We start from the raw sequence: 19,620 nt of genomic DNA, 5'->3' as shown, positions 1-19,620 counted from the left end.
TTTCTGAACCAATTCAAGAAATCGATAAGTTCTAAAGGCGATGTTAATCTTAAACGTAGTTTTATTTTATCGAATGTAAGTGTTTTATGGTGCTGAATACTCAAACCAACATGATTTTGACATAAATAACTAACTCTATTTCCACAAAGTTGAACAATCAACATAAAAAACTGTACCTATTATTAAAAGTAAATTAGACACAAACTGATTATTTATATTTACAATTTTTGTAGTTATTTATTTTTACTAAGCGTTTGTTGATTGATATGATTTAATAAACACATTGCTTGTTTGTTATCATTTTCAAACTTATACATATAATTTTGTATATACAGGCTGTATTATGAAAAACGCCCCAAGCCATAACTCCATTATTTTTAAAGTTATGACAATACTTCTTAGAACAAAGTTGAACATTTTTTGTCATCTATCGTTTAGGATAGATGCTAAATTAATGCTATTTTCTGTTTCATCGGAAATCACATCAACTTTATTTTTTTTAATGGAACACCCTGTATATTTTACCACTTTTGGATTCTTTGTTTAACTGTCTTTTAACTAGTTTTAGTACCATGTGCCTATAACTAACCGTTCGTGAGATATTCACCAAATAATGTATTTATTAAAGTAGACAGTGGAAAACAATAATATCAAGTAATGTTGACAAATATTATTCCTTTGCATTTTCTCTTACTGTTTTTATACTTTTTAATGTTAATCATGGATGATAATGTGTTAACAGACATATTTTGAATAAAATAAAAATTGTGGGAGAGCACTACGCTTTTACACTGGGTGATTTCTGATGAGAGACGTTCCAAATCGTCGAAAATTTGAGGATGTTTTGGGCTTTTAGAAAACCCAAATTAAAACATCTCCAATTTCAAAGAGATACAGAATTAGATAGGTATTGAAGAAAATGCAAGAACATGAATTCAAGAAATTGCAAGTAACGTTGGCTTATCGCACGCAACTGTTCTAATTTGGGTTTTCTAAAAGCGCCAAACAACCTCAAATTTTCTTCAGGTCGACGAATTGGAACTTCTCTTATTGGAAACCGCCCAGTGTAAAGGCGTTGTGGTCYCCAACTATTTTTATTGCTTTCAAAATATTCTTGAATCATGTCTGTTAACACATTATCACCAGAACACCAAAAAGTATAAAAATAATAAGAGAAAATGCAAAATAATAATATTTGTCAACATTACTTAATATGGTACTAAAACTTGTTAAAAGACAATTAAACAAAGAATCCAAAAGTGGTAAAATATACAGGGTGTTCCATTAAAAAAATAAAGTTGATGTCATTTCCGGTGAAACAGAAAATAGCATTAATTTAGCATCTATCCCAAACGATAGATGACAAAAAATGTTCAACTTTGAACTAAGAAGTATTGTCATAACTTTAAAAATAATCGAGTTATGGCTTGGGCCGTTTTTCATAATACAGCCTGTATATAAAAAAAATTATAAAATTTGTTATTGAGTGTTTATATACCGGGTGAATAAAAAGTCTGAAACCAAGCATTTTTAATTAGTGTTGTTTAAAATACTATAAAGATTTGATCAAATGAAAATTTTCGAATTTCCTTTTTGTTTTCGAGTTTTGCAAAAAAAATTACTGGCACCTCACCATTTTTTTTATTTAAAGATTATGATTTAAAAATGACCTCTCATTAAATAAAATTGTTACTTAGCCAGTAGGTTTTTTTAATAAGTTGTTAAAATTGCGTTCTGAGCTCATTACAAAGATTTTCCGAACTAATCGAAGTGGTCGTTTTATGCATTTTTAACTTTTTTAACTTAAATTTATTTAAGAAAAACACTCGATAAACAACAGATTTATTTAATTAGAAGTCATTTGTAGCTCATAGTCTTAAATTAAAATTTGTCATAGTAAGTTGCCAATAAAATTTTTTTTTTGCTAAACTCGAAAACTAAAGGGAATTTCAAAAAAGAATGTTTTTCAAAAACGGTCTCATTTTTACAATAGGTACTTTACACTGCACTCGAAAAGTAATTATGTAGTTTATAAAAAACGCTTGGTTCTATATTTATTACTCACCCGGTATAATCTAAAGATTGTCATTATTGTCTGTGATTAAATTTTTTTATGTTTTTTTGTATTTTTACTTTGTCTGGGAATGTAAAAATTAAACCTTTAGTTTCTACAAAAATATTTGTTTTTGTTAACCAAAAGTTTGAAGCTTTTTTATCTTTATAACAGCAGCTGTTGTCATAGATCTTTGTATGTAAAGACTTTTCTTTGTTTTTTTAACTTAAACCTTTAGTTTCTACAAAAATATTTATTTTTGTTAACCAAAAGTATGAAGCTTTTTTATCTTTATAACAGCAGCTGTTGTCATAGATCTTTGTATGTAAAGACTTTTCTCTTAAAGTGTCTATTATTACATTTTTGTGAATAATAATTATTATTCTTTTGTCTAAATGTCTTAAGTAGTAGGTAAAAGGACACTTTGAATATTAGATACTTCAGTTTTGAACTAATTTTATCGCACAGTCTTTAATAAAAGCAACAAACCATTTAAACTTTTGTAAAAAAGCTGCTTGAGTCTGGTCGTGATGCATGATTTAAGCCAACTTCAATGATTCCCTATATTACCTTATAAAATTCAAATCAGCGTCGAAGCTTTAATTGTTTTGTTTGACAAAAGGCATTCTTTCCTTTAAAAACGTTCAATCTTTATTCATAGTATTTCTTCCATCTGCATAATTGGAAAATCATCCAGTCGCAAATTCAATTCTTCTAGGCTTCTATTTACAGTTTGATTTTATTTGATCGGCACCACATAAAACTCAATCAAACGTTTCTAATTAAAAATTGATGTTCGACTTTACTTTTCAGTTTCAACTTTTGACCGGTTCCATTGTTAATAATACTGCACATAAATTTCAATTTCAAGGCAAATTTCACGAAAGCAGTGTCTAGACTGCGATGGATTGGTGGATTTTTCAGGCAGTTTTTTACACTTCTAAATACGTCGAGTTTTATAAACATGTTGAAGATCTTTTGCGGCACTGAAACGAGCGCGGATCACATAAAAACGAGTTACCCCATTTACCTCCATTTCGTTAGAGTTCGTGGCTTCTCAAACGTTCTCTCCTCGCTTACACGTTTTGGAGCCTTGACCCGATAAGGAAAAAAAACAAAACTTCTTAAAAGCAGCAGTCGCAATTGCTATACCAAGAGAATATTCTTTATTTCATTGTTCTTTTGCAAAAATCACTGCCGTAAAGGGAGCAGAAAGGTAAATTTCTGTAAAATATTCTTCTATGTTTTGAGGTAAGTTTAAATTCAGAACAACGCTCTCACAATCTAATATCTACAAATTTGCTTAAAGTAATGTCAAACTAAATGCTTTGTCTTGGAAATGCAAATCTAAAATGCAAATGTGTCAAGACAAACGCATCCTATTAGAAGGACTTCGTTATTTAAGTTCAACTCGTATCCTCATACATATGAACGTGTCTAATGAAAATACGTTTTTGGACTCGGCGTTCCGACTTTAATGCATTATCGAACTTTCGACCTACTTGCCCCGATAAAATCAACTCATCTGCAAATTAGGCTCGTTCATGATAATTTTTATTACCGACGAGGCTGAACTGAGGATTTGCCGATGTCGCGTTTGGTAAATCCAACAAATTTTGGGTGGGTTTTATTTTAGGAAGCATAAATATTTAGACTTTTATCTTTTCTCGACACGGATTAAAATTCAGGATTAAATTTGTAACCGACCAAATTAAATATTCACTTTTGAAATAAACGGCAGTTGGAAGCAACTGTATGATAAATTTCCAACAAACTTTGCAAAAAAACACTAACGTGCTGATCCAAAAAGAGGGGGTAAATTGAGTATTATGAAGTATTCATTTTGAATTTCAATGTTAGTGGTGTAAAATGTAGACAAAATATAAAGTCAGGAAGCTAATTTTGTGTTTTTTCTCTGTTTAATAAAACCCAAGTGAAAACTGAAGATAACGCAAACAACATCAACAAACATCAACACCAACAAATAATAAGAATATCCATCTGTGTTTTTATTTTATTTTTTATTTCAAATTACAAATATTTTCATTTTTGATAAATAATACACTACTTTATTCAAATAATAATAAAACTTAACAAATATTACCAAACATTATTTCATATTTTTGATAAATATTATTTTAGTCCAATAATATAATGCGTACAAAATAAACTACCAAATGTTTAGTTTTAGTTATTGTAGTATTATTTTAATGGAATAGGTACAAAGTATGAAATAAACTGTTTATTTTAATCACAGTTCATGTTGAATAAATAAGTGAGTAAATACAATGTATAATTATTGCTAAAAACATGTTTTCAATCAAACATGTTTTATCTAGAATCAAATTTTTCGAATTTTTTTTTGTTTTTGAGTTCTACAATTTTTTTATTAAAAAAAACATTTTTCACATGCAGCTTATGATTACAACTACCTATTTTATATATAATTTTTTTTTAATTTTTTTATTTAAATTGCAATTTTGACAAAAAAAATCGCATAACTCAAAAACAGAACAAAGTTTCGTTCTCTCAAAATACCATCACATTTTTTTTATATTACTTTAATTTATATTAATTATTATTCTCTGAAGGCAAATGATTAAAAAAAAATACTTTTTTAAAGTTGAAAAAATCTTCAGAAAAACCTCCTGTTGAGTCAGATATCTCCTATAAAAAATGGTACCTAATATTACTACAAATCAATTTCCAGAAAGATTCTAAAAACATTCATAATCAGAGTTTTTCAGCTTTCTCTCAATTACGGTTTCCAGGTGTACGTAATCGATTTGCGATAACAATAGAGTTTCAACAATATAAAATTTCGTTTTGTGTGTCTAGACATGTCAATAAAATTGTATTAGGTATCACTTTTCATAAATTCAGAATTAGGTCAAGGAGTGAACTCATAAATACAAAGTATTTTATTCACAACAGTGGTGTAATAGAACACAGGAAACTATTGCATCATTTTCGATAAACATGTAGTAATTACGTCGGTAGATTTTCTGTCACCATATTTTGCTGGTGCATGCTGTCTCTATACAAAAACAACATAATTATAACAATTTCATTAATTTTTACGTTATTAAATCGATATTAAATGGAAAAACATGTATATTTTTCCGTTATGTGTCAACTGATTGCCCTTTTTGTTTCAGGAACCAAATATCGTCGGTAGGCAGCGAATGGTCGCATGCGAAGAACACTTTGACAACGCTATTTTTGGGTGAGAACGACATCACCGAAGTGGCGGTTGAGCAGCCGGATCACATCTCTAAAATGTCTCACGGTCTGAGGGACTTCAAGTCCCTTATTTGGGTGAACTTGGACGGAAACCGCATATATAAAATCCATAAGCACTCTCTGCCGCTTACTCTTCAAACTGCCAGTATTTCGCATAATTTGATTGAGAACTTTCCACTTGAAATCATGAGCGGCTTGCCTCATTTGCAATGGCTGTATTTGCGCGGGAATCACATTAGGACGATACCCGAGCACACGTTCGGCAGGAAATTATGGCTCGAGAAAATCGATCTTGGCGAAAACTATCTAAAAAGTTTACCGAGATCCCCATTTAACAGTTCTGTTTATATAAGAGATTTAAATCTAGCTTTTAACGACTTCAAGACGCTGTCGAGCCAAAGCTTCGCCGGTCTCCAGTGCGGAAGGATAATTCTTTCGTACAATATGCTTGAGGATCTCGAAATTAGAACGTTCGAGGGTATAGAGGACACTTTGGAGTATCTCGATTTCGATCACAATAATTTCCAGCGGATTCCCTACGCCTTGGGCCAACTCAACTCCCTTAAATACCTTTACTTATCGTCGAACTTGCTAAGTGAAATACCGGAACGAGCCTTCGACACTTTCTGTTCCAGTCTGAAAGCGGTGAGCTTGAGCGGAAATCGTTTGACAAGAATTCCGGTTGAAACATTGCAAAATTGCTCGAAAATTTCCCACTTTAACATCGGTTTTAATGAAATATACGAAATCGGGGAGAGCGATTTCAGCTGGGGCTCGAACATCAAGAGTCTCATATTGGGAAACAATCGAATTACAAGCTTGAAGAGTCAAATCTTCACCGATTTGCAGCAACTTAAAGAACTCAGTTTAAGTTTTAACCCGTTGCGGGTCATCGACAACAACGCGTTCGCCGGCCTCGAAGGCTTAGAGAGTTTGGAAATATCGTTCGGACTCGACAGAGATGACCTTCCACACGAAATTTTCAAACCGCTAACAAACTTGAAATGGCTTTCCGTCGACAACAATAACTTCGATACGGTCCCGGAATTCTCTTTAGATTCGCTTCCCGAACTCAAATATCTCAATATCGAATCCAACAAGATACGAACGATTCCGGTCAACTTATTAAAACCGGCCATCCACTCCAAACTCAAAGACATTCGTTTGTCCAACAACGAAATATCTACGATTCACACCGACACGTTTAAATCACTAAACAGCCTCGAAACCATTCTTCTCTCTAATAATCGCATCAGAGCCATCGAAGCCGATAGTTTTAACGACCTTCCAGTGCTCAACAAGCTGATCCTCGCCAATAATCTAATATCGAAACTTCACACACGCGCATTTTCCAACTTGCCGTCCTTGGCGAAACTCGACGTACAGAACAATTTTTTATCGGAATTCTCGTTCTCTTGCTTCGCCAACTTATCCACTCCCTTACATCTCAACCTGAGTCGCAACCAAATCATCTCTTGCAATTCCGACCTGAAAATCCTCAACGTGCACGTGATCGATTTGCGATACAACAACCTTGCGCGAATCCCCAAGTGTCTAGAAAATACCGCTCTTTTGAAAAAACTCTACCTAGACTTCAATATAATCGGGCGGCTTGATCACAACAGCTTCATGCACTTGACTTCTCTCGAGCACCTCAGTTTACAACAAAACAACATCATGTTCATCAGCAGGAAGGCTTTTGCCGGCGTCCAAAATCTTCAAATCCTTGACTTGTCCAAAAACCTCATCTCGCAGCTACACCCGAGTCAATTCGCTAATATGCCTCAATTAAGGGTAGTCGACTTGAGCAGCAACAGCCTCAATTACCTCCCCAAAGACGTGTTCCAAAACACCGTGATTGAAATGTTGGATTTGAGTTATAATTCCTTCAGCGTGGTCCCCAGTTTGAGCCTTTCCGACGTCGGTCTGACTCTCCGACACCTCTCCATCAGTTCAAATAATATCGAACACATTGATAGTACAACGTTTCCGGATATTCCCTTCCTCCACCACCTTAATTTGAGCAATAACAAGCTCACGATCCTTCCCGACAACGTTTTTACAAGTTTGGGTTTGCTACAAGTACTTGACTTGAGTTCGAATCCTCTACGTGCCAACTTCAAAGAACTGTTCCACTACGCGCAAAGTTTGAAGCATCTAAACTTGGCCAATTCGGGGATTACTTCCACTCCTCATCTACCCTTGCCCAACATGGTCCATCTCAATTTATCCCACAATCATATCGAAGCAATCAGCAAGAACTCGGTCCAAGAGTTGAGCAAGTTAAAATCAATCGATTTGAGTCATAATCAGTTGTTCGAAGTGCCATCGCATCTTTGGGTACACTTACCGAGATTAAAATCTTTGGATTTGTCCTTTAACCCGATTAAAGAAATTGTCACGGATAGTTTTTACGGGTTATCCAATTTGCAAGATTTGAATATTCAAGGACTACGATTTCTAGATCGCTTTGAAAGTAAAGCCATTCAACAGATCAAGATTTTGAACTCGTTGACGATACAGACGTGGCCGAATATTGATAACTTTAACGAACAGTTTTGTAATTTGATGTCAAATTTGCAACAGTTGAGGATCTTGAAGATACATTTCATGGAGTCGATCCTTGATGAGCAACTGTTGTGTGTAAAAAATAAAAAAATTAGACATTTAGAAATCACTGGAAGAAATTTGAAGATGATAGATAGGGATGCTTTTGTTAGATTTGGGAGGAATCCTGACTTAGTTTTGAAGATCACGGGGACTGAAATTGAGGAGTTACCTCCCGGACTTTTTTCCAACATGTACAAAGTTTCATATTTAACGATAGATTTGAGGAACAATATGTTGTCTTATCTTAGTCCAGAAATATTTTATGGAAATACATCAACCTGGAAAAATGTTGGGACGACTTTAATCTCAGGTTGGTAAACTGTAGTAACTTTTGCTCGATTTTCTTTCAAATTCCACCGTAAATATCAAATAATAATTTTAATGAAATATTCTAGTTTTGCTTTTAATTATACTCCAGACTTGTTGAAAACTCGATGACTCTCTTCATTTTTTTACAATATCTTTAAAAGATTCTTTTTTCTCCACCGCAAAAGTTTTCATCATCCCGCTATGCAAGTTTGAAATTAAGGTAAAACTTGCAGGATTTCATGTAAACTATCGCAGTGTGTAAAGAATCTACTGTACTGGTTATACTTTAAGCGTTTCAATTTTGCGGGTAGCCAAAGTTTTGTATTTGTTTTCCGCCGGGTATTCACGCGTGTCGACAAAAGTTTGCAACGTGTCCTTGTTCCAGGTGGCTTAACCATCTCAGAGAATCCCTTCCGCTGCGGTTGCCACTTGGCCTGGCTGGGACATTGGTTGCGAAGGTGGACAAGGGAAAGTTTGCAGTCCCACAACGCGCCGGTGGAAACCGCGATGCGGATGAATGACATGGTGAAGGAGGCGACGTGTACGGACATCACCTCCGGGACTCGGATACCCATTGTGCAGTTGCCCCCCGAGGACATGAGTTGCCATGCGAGTGCTTTAAGTGACGCTCCGAATCTGAATAAAATTCCTGTGATGTTTGTTTTAATATACCTTATGACGTACAATTTCGTTCTGCGTTAGTGAACCTAACAGTATTTGTACATAACATCTAGTGTGAGACTACTTCTTCCATTTATTTTACTAAAATTTTTAATACATCAATTGTTATTTTTTGATAATGTAAATCGTGTACATAATAAAATTAAAACATATCATGCTCGTATAGAACGATAGAACTTATTTATACTGATTGCTCAAAATGGGAGATATCAATCAAAGATGTGCACACGACTTGTTTCTTATTAACGTTTAGCTAATGATAGTGTTTTGTAATGATCAATAAAGTATATACATTGTTTAGTTTCTTTCCTTAACTACCTCATGGATATGACGTACGACCCCCATAAATTTTAAACACTGAATTACCTTTTTAACACTAACTATATTCTATTAACGACATAGCAACTTTACAGGTATTCAGCTGACCGTGCAACCTAAAAGAAACAGCACTCTAGAGCAATATACTAGGTACGTTTTTATTTCCTCATACTCGAAATTACATTTGATCTACAGTATGTCCCCGGAGTGAGTTGAGGAAAAATTTTGTTATCCTTGATTTTACGCTAAAACTGCAAAGGAAAAACATTTTTTCTTCACCTAAAACGAGCAAATTTGTAATTAAAACTTCAGTATTCTGATTCAGTGAAAAGAAAAGTTAATGTTTCTCTTGATTTTGGAATAATTTTTCACTGCTTTTTAAGTTCTATCACATTGGCGGTTTTATTTATTTGGCAATTGTATGTCACTTTGACAATTAATTTATTACTTGAATAATGATAGTTGTTGTTAAAAATGATTTTGTTTCTTATCTTAAAGCTGTTTCTTTGAGTTGCCATTTATTAATAGTATATTATAATACTAGTTTATAAGCAAGCCTTTAAAATACGCACGACGGGTTTAAGAGCACGACGCGCTTTTAACGTCGTAAGTGTTTTAAAGGCGCTTATAAACGAGTGTTATACGCTATTTTTTATAATACCTGGCTATTTACGATCTTTTATGAGCATTGAAAAAATGTGAATTTACACAATAAATTTATCAAAGGTTGTTTGTGAATCGTTTTCGTAGAGACGGTTACTAGTTTACGTTGTTAAGCACATTTTTTCACGTTGTAATTGGTCCAGACATTTCATTATTTTTTGTTACCTAGATAGACACCTTTAAAATTCCAGCGTGCTATAAAGGCCAAATTACGCACGTTGCAGCGTGTTTTAATTTAGGATTATGATGCAGGTATAATAAAAAATTATGTTTTTCAAAAACATTTTTGTTATTTACTCGTAACTTGCGTAAACTCATTTGTCAAAGTGACATCATTGTCAAAATAATAAAACCGCCAATGTGATGGGATTTAAAAAGGAGAGAAAAATTAAAAAAATCAAGAGTAAAATCAACTTTTCCTTCTACTGACTTAGAATAAAGAAGTATTAATTACAGTTTTGCTCGTTTCAGGTAAAGCAAAAAATGTTTTTCCTTTGCAGTTTTGGCGTAAAATCAAAAACATTTTTTTTCCTCATAATGTATAGTACCTGAACCGTAAACAATCTCGGTTTCTCGAACTCAGGCACAAATAAATCTGCAACAATAAGATAAATTGTGATAGATAGTAAGGGGAAACTTTAATTTATTTTTATAAAGTCTTCTCTTATTGCAATTAGATAAGTATAATTTGAATAACGAAGGGTAAATAAAATTCTAAGTCAATCCCACTGGTTTAATCGAAATTGAACAATTTTGACAAAAAATTTTGGTAAGTTTTCCTACCCTTTTATTCGTTTCTGTAATTTTCTTTTTTTACATTCATAAATCAGGCACTGATGATGAGACGGGGTTCTCGAAAGTGTATTATTGTCACTTCTATGTACATAAATTCAACTTCGCTTAAACCTGTGGGATTGATTTAGAATTTTATTTATCCTTCATTATTCATATTAAAAAAGCTCGACTTTGAGAAAAAAAGATGCGTCTACTGAATTTAAATATTTAATTAATGAAGTACATACGTATTTAGAATTTTAGAGAGGTCTATCCCACAAAATGTATAAACTTGTTATACTCACAGTCCAACTGCTTAATGTTCACATTTTCAATAGTAATACCCCGAGTGCAAGAGAAATTATTAATAATTTTGTCGAGTGCACGCCCGAGGCGTATTTTGCAGACCATTTTGCGAACAAAATTTACAAAAACAATATTTTTATAATGAGAAATTTAAAAAAATATGTCAAATCTTTCAAATTTCCGAGATTCATTCAGTCAGATTCGCCGTAATTTAGACCACGGGTAAATTATCGTGTAATTTAAATTATGACTGGATGAATCTCAGAAATTTGAAAGATTTGATTGGTGTGAGAAATACGCAGTAATACACTGGCCAACGTTTTAACTAAAAAATATGAACGGTAAAGTGAGTGTATTTGAAACAAAATAAAATTTTAAAAGTGAAAATTTTAACTTTTATTGGGATTTCGCCTAATGTGGCTTAGGCCACTATAATTCTTAACGTCTCACCAATATTCAAAAAGTTTACTAATAATATTAAATTTTTATTATAAAGGAAGAAATTATTGGTAGCAGAGAAACTAACGACGAAAACAGCAGAAGTTACTAAAGATAATTGCTCTATTGGATCATAAGTAAAAAAATACCTACGATGATTAATATGAATTGATATTTTACCGAATAAAATAACGAGATCTTTCGAATAGGTACTTTTGTCCGGCATCCATTACTGTTGTTACAAAATATTTTTTATTATACCTGCATCATAATCCTAAATTAAAACACGCTGCAGCGTGCGTAATTTGGCCTTTACAGCACGCTGAAATTTTAAAGTTGTCTAGGTAACAAGATATAGTGAAATGTTTTGGACCAATTACAACGTGAAAAAATGTGCTTAACAATGTAAACTAGTAACCGTCTCTACGAAAACGATTCACAAACAACCTTTGATAATTTTATTGTGTAAATTCACATTTTTTCAATGCTCATAAAAGATCGTAAATGGGCAGGTATAATAAAAAATAGCGTACAACACTAGTTTATAAGCGCCTTTAAAACACTTACGACGTTAAACCAGTCTTAAACCAGTCCTGTGTGTTTTAAAGGCTTGCTTATAAACTAGTATTATAATATACTATTATCTCACTCATCATATACGCACATCGGAAAAGAAAAACAGCATTGACAAGCGGCCGTTTTACTTTATCATTATAGACGCCGTCCAAAAAGAACTACTTTATGGACGCTAGACGATATCATAAATTATCATACAATACAATCGAACACAATTTTTTTTATCACAAACTAGCAATCATTACTTTGTTAGAAAACACAAATAAAACAAGAGAAAAATTTGGCCTAATTTTATTGTTATTATTCAGAAACAACCTAAAAACTAGCTTTTGTATGTTCTTTTTGCACATGTTTTAAAAGATGGTGCGAGTAGGCAAACCTTTTCTCGCAGTCAGTGCAGTGATAAGGAGTTTCTCCGGAATGCGTCCTCATATGTCTCATCAAGATACTAGCCTGAGTAAAGCTTTTCTTGCACACTTTACACTCAAAAGGCTTAACTCCACTATGTATCCTCATATGAATCTTCACATTAGTCTTAACTGCAAACTTCTTTTGACAAATTTCACAACTGTATGGCTTTTCACCAAAGTGAGATTTCCTCATGTGCAATTTCATATAATGCTCAGTCTTATATCCCTTTCCACAAGTTGGACATAACACTGAAGGTCCTTCTTGATGTACCTTCAGATGCTTACAAAGGGAGTCATGTCCTGCAAACGTTTTGCTGCAAAATTCGCAAATGTATGGCTTTTCCCCAGTGTGTCTTCTCCTGTGCACCTGCAAACCGCCCGATTGTATGAAACTTTTATCACACAAATCGCATTTGTAAGGTTTTATCCCTTTGTGGATTCTTCTATGAATAATTAGAACGCTCTGAAATCTTCAAAACTTAAACGTGATGTAACCAATAACAAAAATGTATACTTACTTAAACGCTTTGTCACAGTCTTCACACTTGTAAGGACGTTCTTCAAAATGAGTCCTCCTATGGTGGACTAACAGATATTTCATTCCAAAACCTTTATTACATAAATCACAACAATAGGGCGGATCACCAGTGTGCTTATACCTGTGTGCAATATACTGATATTTGTACCTAAACATTAAACTACACTCTTCACATTTGTGTGTTTTTATAACAGGTTTCCTTTGTTCGTGTTTTTGCTTTTTTTTAACTGGTAAAAATTTAACATCTTTACATTCTTTCAAATAATTATTTTCAGTCTCATGACATTTCATTTCTTTAATGCTATTTGATTTAATATCTTCATCTTGAATATCAATATCTTCTTTTTTGTCTATTGTTTCACTTAAATTTTCAATAAAAGTGTGCTTACTTGGAGYTGTCTCACTAAAATTCAACACTGAAGATACTGCTGCTTTAAGCTTCATTACTATATTCTGGCTTTTTAATTTAGCATCTGATGTTATTATTAATGTTCTAAATTCAATGCAACGGTTCAATTTCTGCAAACATTCTTTACACACCAACTGGGGAAAGTTATCTTCAGGAAAAATCTACATAAAAAAACATCAAATATAAAAGAACTCACAGAAAGCAATAATTACTTTTACTTCTGGTGCTAAACTCATTACTAAATCACAGATGATTTCATTACCTCCCCCAACGATGCCAGATTTAAAAATATTAACAGAAGAGCCTGGTTCAGTTTTAATTAAACATAAACGACACTTCAAATCCATTTTATTAATTAAAAACTATTTATTGAGGACTTGCTAATTTAAGGTTATGTTGTTTTTGTATTTCCACCACTACAAAATCGTGAAAAACACTAACAAGTGGCGCGAGTGTTAAATTTCACCTCAATTAGTGACAATGTAGTCTTTAATAACAAACTCAATAAACTGTTCACAATTTATATTTAAGTTAAAGTTACAAAAGCACTTATAATGAAAATATTCAAATCTTTATTAGTAAATCCCGAGAGGTGGAGGACCTCCAAATACACAATTCCATGAACTTGGAAATTTTATGTCTGATACATTACACATTTTAAGGCCATTAACAAACTTGTTCAACACATTTATGTAAGCAATTGCGTCAGGTCTGTTGTCACCTTCTGATACATATTCAATCAAAACTGTACAATCAAAATTACTCTCCAACATCTCGAACAACTTTACTGCAAAACCAGCACCATGAACCAAGTATTTACCATTAAATTCCACTTCCTTGGGTTTCACATTCAAACTTTTCATAACATCACTAATTTCTTGATTACTGATGTAATAAAATTTGTTGCTACTAACCACATGCAACTCATAATCAAAAGAACTTGCGAGAATTACAATGCTTTTAATTTTAAATTCCGTAAACGAATTTTTTAAGCATGAGAAAAACTTGGTGGCAAGTTTGATGTTTACAGCGGATCGTAATTGAATGAGAGCTAGTTTTAAGTCTTCATTAACATATAATTCACATGCTGTACATATTTCTGGTCCGTCTGCTTGATATGGGTCTGGTCCAACGGAGGAAACGATAGCGGGGTGCCAAATAGTGGCTGCTTTCTTGAAATTCAGAGTTGTTATTAACAAGTCGATTGTAAGTTGAGGCACATTTCCGACAGAAACACTGGGTACAATTAAAGTGAAACCCTCCAAGTTCGGTTTTTGTTTAAATTTAAATAATTCTGCCATTATTACAACGTATTTTTATCACTAAAAGTAAGTATTTTGAACACAAAAAGTTAGGTTAATGACAAGCAAAAATTTTTGACAGCTACAGACTACACTTCCTTTGCGCTAGAAATAAAATGCGCAGTCTTTTCCCACTGATTTTATTTTATATAAAGTTTGCAAAATCCGTTGCATTAATTCAAGAAATATTTAAGCACTAATAATTTTACGTAAAAATTGTGATTTTACATTCATAAATAAAATCCAGAAAATACTTTTTTTGAAAACTTTATAACTTTCTTGCTAACTGAAAGTCATACAGTTAACACAAAATATTACAATCATCTCACTTTAAATACCTACGTTCATTGCCTGTTCTCATAATTGGTCGTTTTTAAACCAGATTGTTTAAAGATTGATTTACAATGCTGGATTACGTCTAAATTACACTAGGAAGTTGGTATATTGAAACAGAAACGACGCGACGTTAAGTGATGTAGGTTTACTAAAAGAAATACTAAAAATACGAACAGTTTATTGATAGTGTAATGACGGTACCTTTACAAACTTAGATTTACTATCAAAATAAAATGTAATTCTAAATATTCTTAGTCCTACATCTTATAAAACATAAATTAAAGATTTAAATAAACTCTTCAGGTTCCCTTGGAGCATCAAGATCTCGATAGTGAATGACCGGCCTATAATCACCAGCTCCACCCCTATAATAAACACTAATCAACAAAAGAAATTAATTTTTGACAAAAATTACCTCGATCTTGGTGTATAACCTCTAGAACGTTGAGAATACCCTTGATTATAGTATGGTGGCAAYCGACCATACCCACCAAACGAACTTCCATACGATGGATGGTTGTAAGAAGGTGGTTCTTCACGCTTCGGCTGAGGAGCCTCCGCTAACATCGGTCTTTTAGGATCTCGTAAATAGTTATTGAAAAATTCGACTTCCTTCTTTACTTCTTCGATTTTCTCTGCGTGCTTATTAAAGATGTGCTTCCGAACAAAATCAGGACCTACATCATAAAAAGTCAAAAATCAACAAGCCTTTTTCTAGTAACTTACCCTTGAATTTTTTGCCCGACAATGGACACAACCACTTGTCCTTGGCCAACTCTCTTGTATTTGCTTGAACAAACTTATCAATTTCAGTATCAACGTCTTTAAGAGACAAATTGATTAATTTCGTTTCGTTTTTATTTTCATCGCGAGGTTTTTCTGGAAGAAAACTAGCCATTTTTGTTTCGATAGGAGTCCCAATAAATTGCGTCATATCAGTCTAAAAAAGTAAAAATAAGTTTCGTAAATTACAAAGGGAAAGACATACTTTCGTAGTAGGTGGAGGTCCCCTCGCGTGCAAAATACCGCACCTATTTGGCATCTCATCTTCGTTGGGATATTCGCAGTGATTATAATAATCAACAGAGTGAACAATACGCAAATACAAAATAATTCGATCCAAAACTGAGATAAGATGTTCGTCTCTTTCCACCGTAGTGGCCGAATCTTGCGTTTCCGCCGTCGGTTCCAACCCCAAAAGTTCCTCCTCCTCGGCACTCGCCTCTTCGATCAGATAATCAGTAATATTGTGCAAAACGGGATTATTCGACACCAACCCGAACGTCTGTTGGGGCTTATCTTTTTTCTCTTCATCTAACCAAAGTCCGACTTTATTATCAAGATGCAGCGCTACTTTCGCCGATATTCGTATGTCCGACCGTACGACTTGTTTATGGGCCGTAATTCCGTTAACAGGTCGGATCCTCCGACTCAAATCCCGATTAACAATCGCACCCAATTCGCAATCCCTCAACCTAATATTATTCAAATTCCAACAGATCTCTTTAATATTCGCGTCTCGTTTAAATGTGACCCAACCGCGCCGCAACCACCGACGTTCTGGCTGGGGGTCGGCCAAAGCCACACGCAAAAAACCTTCATACCGGCCGCAAACCGCCTCAACTTCCTGCTTTGTAATAGTCGGCGCTAAATTACGCAAAAAAATTGACGTAGTCTTGTGTAACGATTTCGGTTTTTCTGGCTTGTCGTCTTCAACAGTTTCGATGTGCTCCTTCACTTCTTCTTTCGGTTTGTCTTTCTCGGTTTCTTCGTCCTCGTCTTCTTTCTTCTTGTCTTTTTTCTCTTTGTCATCTTCACTGTCGCTGCTGCTGCTCGACGAACCGCTGCTACTTCCCGAATACGAAGAACGCTTGCGTTTCTTCTCTTTTGACTCCTTCTTCACTTCTTCGCCTTCTTCAGGTTCGTTTTCCTTCACCGGCAGCTCGGCGTTCTCTGGATCTTTCTTCTCTTCCTCCACTTCCATTTTTTCAGGCTCTTTGTTTTCGTCAAGAGATGGCTGTTCCTCCTCCTTCTTCTCTTGTTCTATTTCACCATCTTCTGCAGTTGTTTCACCGTTTTCTTTTGCTTCAGTTTCATCAGGCTTTGGCTTTTCTGGAGGTTGTTCTTTCTTTGTACACTCGTCGTTTGGTTTTTCTGCAATTTCTTCCTTACTTTTCTCTTTGATTTTCTCTTCTAATTCTGGAAATGTTTTATAAATATTATTGCAACTGACTTAATTGTAATTTACTAATTTACCGGTATACTCCTGCTCCAAAACGGCTAGGTCTTCCTCAGTGCCACCTTCGAGTTTAATAACGACAGTATCTAACAATTTAAGTAAGTCATTTGTTTTTGAACAATCAACTGAAACTGCAATTTTCCCGTTGTTCATCAAGTCCAAGAACACCTCAACTCTTTTCTAAATAAAGTTAAATGTTAATAAACTCAATATAAAAATATCAAATCTTACCTTCAATGCTGTCATTTGTTCTTCTTTTCGCTTTACTGAATCTTCAGGATGGTACTTCAAACGGAACCTACAGGAAGACAAAAGAAACAATAAGAAAACAAAACAAAATCGAAAAAAGAAAACAAATTTAAAAAATCCATTCGCGCAAACAATTCATTCAGATGCGTTATGAAAAAAAATAATTATAAATAAAATGTGATCCAATTGTCAAGTGATGGATAAAAAATTATTGACAATTACACCACTAAAGAGAAAAAAAAAGAAATGGAAATGTATTTGAATAAAAAGCAATGTAATCGCATGCACACCAAGACGAACATAATAAAAATATCAGAATGCTGGTAACGGTAATTATTATATTCGTCTGATTTAAACAGACATACGTAACATACATGTACATATAATAAATTGATAATGTTTCTTCGTCGTGAAATCTCACCTGTTAATATAAACCCTAACAAAGTACGCGAAAGCATATGCATTGCGCGCATAGCTTTATCAACGGTTTAAAGAAATTCCACATTTCATATCTATATTCAATTCAATATATACTTTTAACGTAGTGTATTCACATGTTTTCACACACAAAACACATAATTATATTTTACGAAGATGTCAGGAAGTCTCGAATCAGTGCTGTAGAGAAAAAGGCGGTTTAAAGTAACATGTTGGGGAAAAATAGTTTAAAATTATTTAAACCTTAGCATTTACATTTAAATCTATCAAGTTATATCTGAAAGAAAATTTCTAGTGAAGGTGGATGTAACAGTCAATCATTACTTAACACAACTATGAGAAAAAAATAAAGTGCTACATACACCTTCGATTTGAAGCCCTGGCAATATTTTCCCTCAATTTACTTTCTTTTCGATTCAGTAATAAATTAGTAATACACACCATTCATCGTCTTTATGGGCAACAAAAAATTCGTTAAGTTGCTGTCGCTGGAACTCCAATTTGTAGTCATTGTATTTTTCGATAGCTTCACTATCGGAAATGTTATCATCTTGGGTGGCAAGGAATGCTTTAAATGACATCATTGGTGGTTGCTGACCCTCACCCTGGGATGATGGTGCAGGTTCTCTGAAGAAATTACCAGCTCTTTAAAAATAGAAGATCAAGTCGTTAGCAACTGTTATTTTAAATTAAAACCGAAACAAAACGAATTCTAAAATAACAATTAAAACATGCAACTAATTACGACTAAACAATCACGTAAAAATCATTCAGGTACAGCTTGAAAAAAGAATGTCTGGCATTTGCTATAATAATATGCAAACCATGCAAGAAGATAAAATAAAACACACAATAATTGTTATCAAGACATCGTAACGCAAATATTTCACATAATTTCCTATTCAAAAGTATATTTTAATTACGTAGCAATAAAATCATCAACTTTATATTTCCTTGTTAGTTGATTCTTATTAATCATTAAGCATAATTATCGCGAATAATATTAAATGACAATTTTCTTAGAGATTTTTTATTAAACCTTGAATGCAGGTGCAACAAACTTTCTTCTTTTCCATGCATTTAAGTAAAAACTAGAAAATACCTGTGGGAGCTCTGATGATAGGGCGAGTAATGGTTATAATAGCTATCAGCATAGTAATCATGGCGCAACCTCTTGGGGGCTGGATCAAGACTCGGCGAGTATCCCCTGTCTCTCACCCCTGGTCGGTACTCCCGAGGCCTAGGTCGTGACCAAGAATCACTATAACTTTAACACTAGGACCATATGAGCCTCATATTGATTCTTACCGTTCAGACCAGTCGTCTCTGGGCCTTGCTACCCGTTCAGCCCCCCTGTAAGTCGCCTCGGCGCGTTCACCTCTGAACTTATCGCGGCGTTTGCGGTCGTACTCATCATCACTATCAGCCATTTCCTGCAATTAAAAAGTGAGCACCAGCACTGAACACCATGAGGGAATAATTAATAATTGTGAGATGTAAATTACGGGTGGTGAGTTACTGATTTAGAAGGGTTGAGTCGGAGACTTACTTTCTGTTTTAAAAATAATACTTTTGGCAATTAGATATCCGGCGAGAATTTTCTTTTCCGTTTAGGAAGTTGATGCAAAAATTATGGCCGACACGTCAAAGACGCGTTGGGGGTTTCAGTGCAATCAACCTACTTTTGTGTGGTGGTATGACTGGTGACGCCGCTGGAATGTGTTTCTTT

At 33.9% G+C, this 19,620-nt stretch overlaps 4 protein-coding genes across 9 annotated transcripts in view; 1 reads left to right on the top strand and 3 right to left on the bottom strand.

The window, feature by feature from the left end:
• The window catches only part of LOC123014101 (chaoptin-like), a 116,190-nt gene extending 106,996 nt beyond the window's left edge, over positions 1 to 9,194 (top strand). For all 4 annotated transcript variants that reach the window (XM_044412987.1, XM_044412988.1, XM_044412986.1 and 1 more), the window contains 2 exons: positions 5,212 to 8,216; positions 8,601 to 9,194. In XM_044412987.1, coding sequence (XP_044268922.1) covers positions 5,212 to 8,216; positions 8,601 to 8,917 — 3,322 coding nt within the window. In that variant the 3' untranslated portion in view covers positions 8,918 to 9,194. The remainder of the gene's footprint in view (positions 1 to 5,211; positions 8,217 to 8,600) is intronic.
• Positions 9,195 to 12,246: 3,052 nt separating this feature from the next.
• LOC123014356 (zinc finger protein OZF-like) lies at positions 12,247 to 13,749 on the bottom strand. Its single transcript, XM_044413418.1, has 3 exons — positions 13,541 to 13,749; positions 12,900 to 13,489; positions 12,247 to 12,851 (listed from the first exon to the last, which is right to left on the bottom strand). Exons 1-3 carry the CDS (start codon positions 13,673 to 13,675, stop codon positions 12,287 to 12,289), a joined length of 1,290 nt encoding a protein of 429 aa, XP_044269353.1. The 5' UTR covers positions 13,676 to 13,749; the 3' UTR covers positions 12,247 to 12,286.
• An 86-nt stretch (positions 13,750 to 13,835) lies between these two features.
• On the bottom strand, positions 13,836 to 14,740 carry LOC123014357 (proteasome assembly chaperone 2). Its single transcript, XM_044413420.1, has one exon. The coding sequence runs from the start codon at positions 14,627 to 14,629 to the stop codon at positions 13,904 to 13,906; it is 726 nt and encodes a 241-aa protein (XP_044269355.1). The 5' UTR covers positions 14,630 to 14,740; the 3' UTR covers positions 13,836 to 13,903.
• A 386-nt stretch (positions 14,741 to 15,126) lies between these two features.
• Positions 15,127 to 19,598, bottom strand: LOC123015311 (serrate RNA effector molecule homolog). Of its 3 annotated transcripts, none has more exons than XM_044414996.1 (10): positions 19,441 to 19,598; positions 19,200 to 19,324; positions 18,994 to 19,152; positions 18,333 to 18,536; positions 17,436 to 17,502; positions 17,222 to 17,384; positions 15,954 to 17,164; positions 15,692 to 15,905; positions 15,381 to 15,642; positions 15,127 to 15,330 (listed from the first exon to the last, which is right to left on the bottom strand). In XM_044414996.1, the coding sequence occupies exons 2-10, from the start codon at positions 19,319 to 19,321 to the stop codon at positions 15,252 to 15,254; spliced, it is 2,481 nt and encodes an 826-aa protein (XP_044270931.1). In that variant the 5' UTR covers positions 19,322 to 19,324; positions 19,441 to 19,598; the 3' UTR covers positions 15,127 to 15,251. The 3 variants fall into 3 exon arrangements, with proteins under 3 accessions (XP_044270931.1, XP_044270932.1, XP_044270933.1); XM_044414997.1 differs by having other exon boundaries at positions 18,333 to 18,518; XM_044414998.1 differs by having other exon boundaries at positions 18,994 to 19,131.
• Between the last annotated feature and the right edge of the window lie 22 nt (positions 19,599 to 19,620).

The sequence above is a fragment of the Tribolium madens genome, unplaced genomic scaffold, assembly GCF_015345945.1.
Source record: "Tribolium madens isolate multiple individuals breed KSU strain unplaced genomic scaffold, Tmad_KSU_1.1 Scaffold_97;HRSCAF=244;Tcas5.2_LG3a, whole genome shotgun sequence".
Classification (NCBI taxonomy): domain Eukaryota; kingdom Metazoa; phylum Arthropoda; class Insecta; order Coleoptera; family Tenebrionidae; genus Tribolium; species Tribolium madens.
The sequence above is the reverse complement of the archived record's forward strand: the minus strand, read 5'-3'. Positions and strand labels throughout refer to the sequence as shown.